Raw genomic sequence first — 11,623 nt, forward strand, 5'->3', positions numbered from 1 at the left:
AAAGGTGACGACGACATTGGCAAAAGAACGGAAGTGGACTAACAAAGGAAGGAGGGAAGGTGCACGCGCACGTTCGTCCCTTAGATCATGGGAAGGCACCATGTGACGACCGTACGAATATGGTTCTCGTCCTTTTGTGCGGCCTTTCTTGTTTTTCTTGTTTTTTTGTTTTCCTTACCTCCTTACACGTGTGTCCCTCCACTCTGTTTTATTAAAATAATTAAAAGGGAGGGAATAATTGGAATTTCTTTTGATTGAAAGAGCCAAAAAAAAAAGAAAAAAAAAGTAAAAATAATAATAAAATAATAATAAATATAAAGAGAGAGAGAGAAAGAAAGGCTCCATTATTATTAACCAGCTCATTGTGCTTATTCCTCCATACGACACACTAGTTGCAATTTGCATTGGAATGATGCCTTATGGTTTGAGAACAAATATGAGTATGATTCTTGACCTTTTTGCTTGGTCCAATTGGGCAAAGCATTGAACTTTTCTTACATAGTTCAATGGGAACATGATTACATGAAAAATCGTACTCGTAAAGGCATGTCTGTACGGATTTTTTCGTGCTCCGCCTGTGGTTTTTATCGGTTAGTTGATATCGATTAACTGGGCCGTTTATTCGCACCAAATCAAATCTGCCCTTTCGATAGGCAAAATATATTCAGATCAAACATTTGACAAGAGACATGTCTGCTTTCTATGCTATACCTAACAATTACAAGTCGTGATTTTTGTTACTTATGTTAGAATGACCAACCTAAAAATTAAAAATCATTATATAGAATGAGACTGCACGCATATAAAGTACATCACGATTCATCTATTTGAGAAAATGTGGGATTATATTTCACGCTCCCATCGCGTGCAAGCCGATCCCTTACACGCGCACAACTCGGCTCGATTATTGCGAAATGGGCACAACTCTTAATTTGTATGAGCCAATTGTTGTGAATCCACTAGGAATAATGAGTTTGAGAGGGGAGTGTTGGAATTGGAGCTCTCAACCAGTGCTATGACATCATGTTAAAATGATCATAAAAATATATAAAGACGGAGAAAAATCACAAGTATGTAAAATACAAAATAATCAAGTATCCGAGTAATTGTGATCAGACTTCATACTTGAATCGAATTTGTGCTTTACCAGACATTTAACCATTTTTTTTTCAGTATGTCTGGCATTAATTTAATTCCACAACGAGCCAAAAAGGAATAAAGAGAAGGGGGTTTGAAGAAGTAATCCAACCGAAGCGAAAAAATTACGTAAATTACAGGTAAGAAATGAGAACACCAAAAAGATGCAATTGGGAAAAAGAAGAAGAAGAAGAGAAAACAAATGTCAAAAACAAAAAATAAAAATAAAATACGAAAAAAAAAGAGAAAAAGAAAAAGGAGGCTAAAAGTAAAGACCACGCTCCTCTGTAGTTTCTATATAAGCCAAAAACAAGCTCTCCGCCATCTTCTCTCCCATCCCGCAGAAACGCACGCACGGCCGGAGCTGTTTCTCTCTCTCTCTCTCTCTCTCTCTCTCTCTCTCTCTCTCTCTCTACAACTACAACAGCAGACGACACCCGCCGGAGCAGAGTCGCAGCATGGTCCCGACGCCACCGCCGTCCACGGCGGAGCTTGACCTGGACAACCTCCGGGCCCTCAAGGTCCTGGGCAAGGGCGCAATGGGCACCGTCCTCCTCGTCCACGACGCCGCCTCCGACCCCTCCGCTTCCTCCCCCTTCGCCCTCAAGCTCGTCGACAAGTCCTCCGCCCACGACGCCGGCCGCCGCGCCCGGTGGGAGATCTCCGTCCTCGGCCTCCTCACCCGGCCCTCCCCCCACCCCTTCCTTCCCCACCTCCTCGCCTCCTTCGAGACCGACGAGCTCCTCGCCTGGGCCGTCCCCTACTGCCCCGGCGGCGACCTCAACGTCCTCCGCCACCACCAGAATGACCGCGTGTTCTCCCCCGCCGTCATCCGCTTCTACGCCGCCGAGATCATCTGCGCCCTCGACCACCTCCACCGCCGCGGCATCGCCTACCGCGACCTCAAGCCCGAGAACGTGCTGATCCAGCAGTCCGGCCACGTGACCCTCACGGACTTCGACCTCTCCAAGCAGCTCAAGCCCAGGAAGGCCAAGTCCATCCACATCCTCGAACACCGCGAAAGGGAAGCGGAGCGTCCCCAGAACAAGCAGAAGAGGAACAACCTCGCGCGCTTCGTCGGGGCGTTCAGCGAGGCGAAGGCGCAGAGCCTGAAGAAGGCGAAGTCGGCGCGGGTCAGCCCGGTGAGCCGGCGGAACAAGCCGGGCGGCAGCTTCTCCGACGACGGCGAGCGGTCCAACTCCTTCGTGGGGACGGAGGAGTACGTGGCGCCGGAGGTCGTCCGGGGGGAGGGCCACGACTTCGCCGTCGACTGGTGGGCCCTCGGCGTCCTCGCCTACGAGATGCTCTACGGGGCTACCCCGTTCCGCGGCAAGAACCGGAAGGAGACGTTCCGGAACGTGCTGGCGAAGCGCCCGGAGTTCGTCGGTAAGCGGACGGCCCTGATGGACCTGATCGAGCGGCTGCTGGCGAAGGACCCGGCGAGGAGGCTCGGCTACCTCCGGGGCGCCGCCGAGATCAAGGAGCACGAGTTCTTCCGAGGGGTCCGGTGGGACCTGCTGACGGAGGTCGTGCGGCCCCCCTTCATCCCCTCCAGGGACGACGACGCCGCCGCCGAGAGGCTGGCGGCGCGTGCGGTCGACGTGCGGGAGTACTTCCGGAGATCCCGGCAGCCGCCGTCGATCCCGCCGTCGCCGCTGCCGTCGCCGCCGCGGTCCCGGAGCCTGTCGCTAGCGGAGTTCTGACCCGCCCCCCCCCCCCCCCACCCCCCACCACACGTGTGTAGAACTAATTTTTTCTTTTTTAACTATTTTCTTCCCCACCTTTTTTTTTTTAAAATTTGCACCCACCCCTGCCTAATTAGCTCGCTGTACATAGAGAGAGAGAGAGTTTAATAATAATTGTAGAACGTGATTAAAGTTATAAAGTTAAGCTTGGGGGTAATTATACAATCCATCCCCCCACCGCCAAATCGCTCTTCCCCACGCGCGGCGCTGGCCGGCGCGTGACCCGAACTCGCCTTCGCGTTCGCGTTCGCATTTCCGGTCGCGGCAAGTGCAAGAAATTCGTTCATTGTCGGACAGAATTATCATCGTGTTCTCGAATTTTCTTTCTTTGGGTCTTTTTCTTGATTTTAACTTGGTGTGGAAGGGACAAAACAAGTGCTTTGCATATCTTGCACTTCATTGCAAATCTGGAGTTCCTCGGAAGAAGGGTACAACGTACAAGGAATGTAGCCACGGAATCGGAATTTCGAATGATCTCGTGGAGGGACATGCGCACGTGCGGTCCGGGGGGATCTAGCAAAACGTGAACGAGTACGTATCATTGGAAGGGATTTCTTCGTTATGTGGTTTAGTTCGCTTCGAGAGCGAGGAGGGATCGCCGTCGCCGATGGGCCGGTGCAGAAATTCGAATTCGAGAGAGGGGACATGAGATTTTGACGAGGGGGGCAACGACCTTATATGAATGTAAATCCGATTTAAACTTTTATTAATGTGATTATCAAAAGGAGAGCTCCATTGATTGCCGCACAGGATAAAACTTATCCTGTAAAGTTATGGTGGTCTGATGGCGGGCTAACACTTGAAAAACTTTTTTTATCATGGGTTAGCATTTCCCTGACCTAGCAACCTTTAGTGGTCCTGTTCAAGAACAAAAATAATTTAAAAAAATTTATGATAACATCAATGCGCTCCTTATTTTGACATTCCGGTGTCCGCACTCCTTACTCCCTTGTTAGGAATTCAGGGAATACCCTCGTACTTTACGTCCCACAGTTCAGACGAAACAGTTTAAGGATGGACTTAAGTCCATCTTCTTCTTCTTAAAAATGTCGAAAGGTTAATAAAAATTCGGGTCCTGAACAGCTTCGTCAAATCTTCTTCCTTGACTTGCTAACATTATCGTTGCTCGAGTCAAGACCCGAGAAAATATTGCTAGAGAACAATTCGATTCGAATGGAAACTGCATGTTTTATCATATGGCGTTTGTGTCGTACTTATGAAATAATAAAGTCTAGCAGGTGACGACCATCATTAGCATATCCTCAAATTAGGGGAGGGGAAAATGTCCGAGCGGTTCAACAAATCCGATGCTAATCATGATATTTAGTGCCACTAATCACGACCTTTCTTTGGGACAGGACCACCTTGTCCCTTTCTTTGGACTGTATGACAAAGTGATAAATCAAGGGCTTCGATTGCATCTCCTGTTCAACAATGTAATCATGTGAAGTTTGTAGTTTTATAATCCTACGGTCCATCCGTGCGAGAAATTGCTAAACAAAGGGTCTTTTTTTTTATATGTTATTACGAGTTTTTTTTTCTTAATTTAACTTTGGGGGACTGTCCAACTCGCCTTTCACGGCAAAGTGGATTGAAAAAGATTAAACCCTTTCTTTTGTACAGGGGGTTGTCCCCCCCTCCCCACCACGTTAATCGAGGAACATCGAATCGTAAGTCCCACCCTCTTTAAACCAGGTTTAATCAATCTTGCTTTAAGGTTAGCTTTCTGACGAGCAAGACAGTACGATGTAGCTGCTGACGTCATTAATCGCAAATACGACGTAGTTATAAGGCATAATGGGACTTACACGTGACAGTTCGCATAAAAAAATCTTGCGAAAAACATTTTGTTGAAGAGTGCACTCGAAACACTTTTTAATTGTATTACATAAGCAACAATTCAATTTTCAATACAATTTATTTAACACGAGACGGTCAGTATGTCAAAAACTACAAATTTTCCTTAATAACTTGTCGTTTAACAAGCATCCTCATTTGTTAATAAAATCCCTGTAAAGGTTATGATTTTGATGAGAGTTTTCCTTTTCTCTTTTACATAATAAGCACCGAGACTTTTTTACAATGAAATTTATATGTACGCAATTAATGACACCGTTATCAATGCTATCGATGTCATGCACATTCTTGTTCGGATGCCATTGCAGACGCCAAAGCTACACATTCTTAATTACTCCGTGAAGGCTAGCTAATGCATGGTCTATGCTTATATGCTCTCTTAGGAACATATGTTTTGTCAACTTTGTGATCATTGCCTTCTAATAATATGGAGATTAGTATTTGGTCTGCATCTTGTCGGTATTTTAATTCCCTTAGCACGTGAATTTCAACTCGAATGGCGTCACGATTGTCTTCCAAAATGATTCTGAAGAAATTTCAATCGCCCGATCTAACGGGCAAAGTTCCAAAAGACAGAAGACAAGAAAAGATCATGACAAACTTTCCCATCGACTCTTCAATTAATAAGAGCAGCTGAGCCCGACTCGTAAGATGACCCAAAGAATAAATACGAATGGCCGATATACACAGAACTTGAACCGAAGTGTCATCGTCAAGTACTATTAGCTTGGTCCTCAGCTACTTGCGAGAGCATCGGGTTTGCTGATGTGAACCAGAACTGGGTTCCCTAAACATGGAACTTTGAGCGAGGAATCATTCCCCGTGTCGGCCAATTGTATATACACCAGAGACCAAAACCAGAACCACGAGCTTTGTCTTCGCATTTTGCTGCGAATCTTGGCACTACGCATTTTGTGTGGAGCTTGGGCCGTCCCTGGTGAAAAAATGGAAAGAGCAGACCCACTTGCTCGTGTCTAATGTGAGAGAGAGAGAGAGAGAGAGAGAGAGAGAGAGAGAGCAAGAAGAAGGGTGATGATGCTGATGAGTCGCTCTTCTTGGTTTAGAAGAAACAAAAAAGAGGTCCTGTGCAGGTATGACCGGCGGTTTTGTCTTAGGGCTTCGGATATTTCCTCTTTGTCGCGTTATTTCTTTTACTAACTCGTCTGTGACAGTGTTATCCAGAACATGGGGGTTGCTGCAGAGAGAATGAGGAAAAGGTGCAAATCACGGGTGTGGATATTTGTCTTCATCGATATTCTTGTGAAGGCACGGCATATCTTTTTGTTCAAGACATGCCCAAAAGAAAAGTGCTGATGATGGTGTGCATGTGGCCTCGCATCTTTGATGTCATGGGCATCACACTTCATGCATATTAAAAGATCCGTAAGATGAACATGTCTAGTCTCCACATGATTAACTCAATAGTCTTGAATATGACAAGATATCAAGATTGCAGCAGCTGGTCTCAGCAAATATAGACGCGTCGATTCGGCGAATGTAAAGGGAAGTGGATTGAACGGCATTTCTTATTTCATCCATACATGTATTTCGTATCATCTATAAAAGAAATATCCATGAGGTTGTCTAGGGCAACATCCAGCACTTTGATATGTAAAAGTGTGTCTAAACATCTTGTAAGAAAACTGAACATTGGAGTTTGACCGCAAGCAATGATCAATCTGCATGACAAACTTCTTCATTCCCAATAAAGATGTGGACTCGTCAAACTAATATATAATTCCATCCAAGGCATAGAGAGGAATCAACCCTTTGTGGTGATCATAACATGTAGTCTGACCGCGACCAAAAAGAGCAGCATTGGGAACCCTAATTTTACTTTCAAGAACCGATTCATCTTGACCACCAACAAAGTGGCATCTCCACAAGCAACTAAGCCATATAACCATCTAATTGTCAATCTAATTCTTCATTCTTCAGTATATTGCTACTCGGGGTCTCTCTTGAAGCTATTCAAATCACAAGGAAGGATGGTGATGATTGCAAAAGTTAGAGGTCTCTTTTTTGAATGGTAGAAATTCTACTTTACTTTGGTCGGTTTCTAAAAGATAAGAACTTTAAGGAGAAATGTATGGTTCTAAACTGTTGGATCTAAGCATATCTTTAAAAAAATTTCATCTCGGTCTTTGTCCGGATCTCGAGATCATATGAATGTAAAACTTTCAGAAGGTATTCCTTCATAGGGAAACAAAGATATAGAAGGAATTGGAAATGCGAGGCGAGCAGACATCGGTACGTAAGAATAAGAAAAGTGTTCATGGAGCCCGTTCCACAGGATGGAGACAAACCGCGAAGGCCCTCATAGGAGCGAAAGCTCATTTCCTTTGGTGAGATTATCTCTTAACCGAACACCAAGCATCCAAAGGAAATCCCTATTTAAGAGTTCTCTTTTTTGAATGGTAGAAATTCTACTTTTCTTTGGTCGGTTTCTAAAAGATAAAGAACTTTTATGGCGGAATGTGTGGTTCCAAACTGCATTTAGTGATTTCTTCGGTTGATGTTGACTTCGGTTGATAATGAAGCTTTAATGTATAAAAATTCTCTTTTGAACGTGAAGCTAATGGGTCCCTTTCATTCCCTCCTCATCCTTGAGTGCAAGAATTGACCCAGTACCGTAATGAGCAAGCCCTTGGGCTTAGCTTTCCAGTTCCAGCAACAGCATGTGCATGAGCGTCGTGTTTGTTCTCATCTCCATCTTCAAGACTTCAATCAAGAGGCAGCATGTATGCCACGACCTGAATTTCGTATACCCATGTGTCGAAGTGACCTAAATTCGAGAACTTGACCTGGGGCCAGCTCGAGCGGTCCAAATACTTCATAATGTTTAGCCACCCAAACTACTACCATTAATAAAAGACAATTCCTTTTGTTTAAAACCAAATACAGCAAGTCCACATGCAGACACTACTAACAAGGTGATTCGTACGTACACGTGGTTACAACATCAACCATAGAACAAACATAGACAACGTACTACCCCAACTCGCGCGTAGCTTAATCAAAACACAACCACCGTAAAAAGATGGGAAGATTGTCTAAAAGTTCTAAACATATTGTATGACCGCCGATTCAATCCTCAACTTTTTAATTTTGCCAATTTAGTCCTAAACCTTTTGACGATTTCTAGCCCTTCATGTCAATTTTTGTCGGAAATCGCTGACGTAGCAATTCAGTCATCGCCAACTATTTTACGTGGCATGGCCGAAGACTGACGTGAACAAAATGACGTTGTTTTGCATTTTTTATTTTTTTATTTTTTTCCTTTCCTTTTGTTTCTTTCATTCTTTTTTTCCTATTTTCCTCTCTTCCCTCCACCAATCACAAAGACGTTGGCAATGACCGGCCAAAAGTACCAAGATGGACTCTATTGAAAAATCGTCAAAAAATTTAGGACTAAATTTGCGACCATACAAAAGGTTTAGAACTTTTTAAATAATTCTCCCAAAAAAAGACTCCAACACATAGCTCACTTGCACTTAGAACCGTTAACACTCATATATTCTTGGGCTTGATCATTGTAAACTCATTTATAACCCATTTACAATATAACTAACATATACAATAATTCAGCCCCTCACATATGGGTTAAGTCTATTATCCATTTTGACATAAAGATCTATCTAAAGTCTGTCAACATGTAGGTACCACTATTCGAACTCGCAACGAACAGGGGACCATCCACCATCCATGTTGAGCCGTACACTGAATGTATGTAATACCAAAGTAAAAGAGAAACAGATCCCAGCAAATCTTGTGCTCCAACCTCGTCTCTATAGCTATCACACGCCCTGGGAAAACGATTGTTGCCATCTTCTAAGAATCTGAAAAACATATGTATGGATTGAGCTAATGAGGTCAAGAAATGACATTAAGCAAGAGAAATCAACCCTCTGCTCATCATCGACCTTTGTTCATCCTTCTATCAGAATTATCTAAATTGGCCATTGTCATTTATATAAATGAATTCATTACAAATGCCAGCTCCACCACAAGAGATATATAAACAAAGAGTACTGATGGAACATGAAATAACGCAATCCAATACACACAAATGGACACGTAAAGAATGACGTGCAAATACCACATAGTAGCTCTTCGATATACGCAGATGGGGGCTTATTTGTATCGTATGTCGTCCATTGGCTAAAGACTCGTTTCCTAAAAGGAGGCATCGCCCAGAGGAGCGGAACATGTCATGGACTTAGCCACGCCTCTGTGCCTATCATGTGTCCGGTTCGAAGCCCCTCGACCTGTAATTCGATATGGCATTGGGTATCAAATTTAGGATATTACGATATATGACAAATATACAATAACCCTTTCGTTCATGAATCTGAGGAGATGCAATTATTTAAGAGTTTGTAAGGCCCATGTGGGAACCTAGGTAACTCCAGCAAAATGTGGGTCTTAGGAAAATAAAGATTTACGATTTGGCGCTTGAAATAGAAACCAAACTACAATAGAGAAACTATGGGAAAATTGTCAAATCGGTCCTAAACCTATTGTATGGCGGCCAATTCGGTCCTAAATCTTTTAATTTTGCCAATTCGGTCCTAAACCTTTCTAATTCTTGCCAATTCGGTCATTCCGGTCAATTTTGGCCGGCCAGTGGCTGAGCGTAGCTCCGGCCGTGACGTGGCCGCCGGCCAGCCGGTGCGGCCGTCCGACCAACGATGACGTGGCAATTTTTTATTATTTTTTTCAATTTTTTAATCTTTTTTTTTTTTTTTTTCGATTTCTTCCTCGGCCGGTCCTGGCCGGCGGCCGCCGAGAGGGAGGGCGGCGATGTCGACCTCGCCGACCTCGCTGCCGAGGCGAGGCCGACCTCGCCGTCGCCTCGTTCGCGATGGCGAGGTCGAGCCTCGCCGGATCCGGGCGAGGCTCGACCTCGCCGTCGCGACCCGGGCGTCGGCGAGATCGGCCTCGCCTCGTCCGGCGGCGCCTCGCCGTCGCGGTTTGCGACGGCGAGGTCGAGCCTCGCCGGATCTAGGCGAGGCTCGACCTTGCCGTCGCAACCCGGGCGTCGGCGAGTGGGCCTCGCCTTAGCTGGGACGAGGCGAGGCCTAGCGGCGGCGAGGCCGTCTCGCCACGCCTGGGTCGCGACGGCGAGGTCGAGCCTCGCCAGATCCGCGAGGCTCGACCTCGCCGTTGCGACCCGGGCATCGGCGAGGTCGGCTCGCGCCGCCGGGCCTTGCCTCGCCGTCGCCGGTTCGCGACGGCGAGGTCGAGCCTCGCGGATCCGGGCGAGGCTCGACCTCGCCGTCGTGAACCAGCACGAGCGAGTCGGCCTCGCCTCGGCGGCGGCGAGGTCTACCTCGCCGCCCTCCCCCTCGGCCGGCCGCGGTCACGACCGGCGTGAGGAAGAAATCAAAAAAAAAAAAAAGATTAAAAATTAATAAAAAAATTGCCACGTCGGCGTTGGCCGGACGGCGGCCAGCCACGTCCATGGCCGGCCAAAATTGGCCGGAAGGACCGAATTGGCAAGAATTAGAAAGGTTTAGGACTGAATTGACAAAATTAAAAGGTTTAGGACCGAATTGGCCGCCATACAATAGGTTTAGGACTGATTTGATAATTTCCCCGAGAAACTATATAATAGAAGTACGATTCTTTTTTGTGGGAATGATTAACTTTGATGATAACTCGAGAAAATATAAGTTGATATTGATTAATCCTGGAAACTGAAGCTAATCACAAGAAAATTTCGAGGAATCAGATTGCAAATTTGAGATCAGGATTTAATTCTTACTTTCTTGGTTTCAGTCATTCCTGGAGGCTGTTGGGAACATAAATATTATCAAACCATGCAATATTTATAACAGTGTGTGAATTATATACTTGTGCGAGTTGGATTTTGAGTTCTATGTGTTGATTTCTATGCGAGGCATAAGTTAAGCAGGGTTTCACATTGAATAATACATGTGGTAAAACATAATTAGTAGGGTAAATGAAGAACTTTTGATCATGTTATCTTTTATTATAATCTGAGGGCACGAGCATGGAGATTCATCTGTCTAGAGACCCATGAGACACCCTACAAGTCCTATGAGCCGATTAAGTTCAAGCCTACATGTGTAGGTGTTTTGATCTAAAGAAGTTTTCAGATTTTCTCCCTTCTCTATGCGTGTGGATTCTTTTGACTTCCTTATATTACGTCACCCCTTCTTGATTGTTGCAATGCTTCGTACTAACATTCTCCCTTTCGAGCACTCTAGCAGGAAAACTTAATATTGGCTAAAAATACTGTCACGGATGTGTTTGCATAGTTGGCTTTTGATCGGTTCAGAGAATTAGTTATGCGTTCAGGAGAATACTGCTTCCATTGTTGATTTCTTCTGAAAACGCTAAATTCTTGTGAATTTTTTGCAGCTTATTATCTGGTTCGTTCATTAGTTACTTGCATCAAGATTAGCCTCACTTCCCAGAGACACAGGGCGTTGACCCTGGAGAAACTTTCTTGTTTTGAGGGATACTAATTTTTTCACTAGGTTTTTTGGGTGACTAATACACAAAGTAGCCTCAATAATCATTACTATCATGCTGCAGAGATTGGGAATCGATCCCAATTAAGTTACTTTAACTTAGTACAAAAAGGGCTCACAAAAATCCACTTCTCACATATATGGCTGCTAATATGAAGGTGGGATTGGGCCTAAGACCTTGAATATTTCTGATCCTACGGCCAGACCAGACACGCTTGGGCCGAGGGTTTCCTCATGGTCGAAGCATCTTTGTTGCTGATGTTTTGCACATCACAAGACCCAATCGAACGTGAAGGAGTGACTGAGCTCCGTCCCAGCTTGGATGATGTTGATGTTGCCCAACCCTACAAACCTTAAGACTCCCATCTCTCTCGCTCTCTCTGA

The 11,623-nt window shown here is 45.1% G+C and overlaps 1 protein-coding gene across 1 annotated transcript; it reads left to right on the forward strand.

Moving 5' to 3' along the window:
• Positions 1-1,482: 1,482 nt before the first annotated feature.
• On the forward strand, positions 1,483-3,067 carry LOC115679050 (serine/threonine-protein kinase UCNL). The gene has a single exon (XM_030602589.2). It carries the CDS (start codon positions 1,596-1,598, stop codon positions 2,838-2,840), a length of 1,245 nt encoding a protein of 414 aa, XP_030458449.2. The 5' UTR covers positions 1,483-1,595; the 3' UTR covers positions 2,841-3,067.
• Positions 3,068-11,623: the final 8,556 nt, after the last annotated feature.

The sequence above is a fragment of the Syzygium oleosum genome, unplaced genomic scaffold (assembly GCF_021117445.2).
Source record: "Syzygium oleosum isolate NSW1041296 unplaced genomic scaffold, Sole_v2.1 Sole_v2.03, whole genome shotgun sequence".
Classification (NCBI taxonomy): Eukaryota; Viridiplantae; Streptophyta; class Magnoliopsida; order Myrtales; family Myrtaceae; genus Syzygium; species Syzygium oleosum.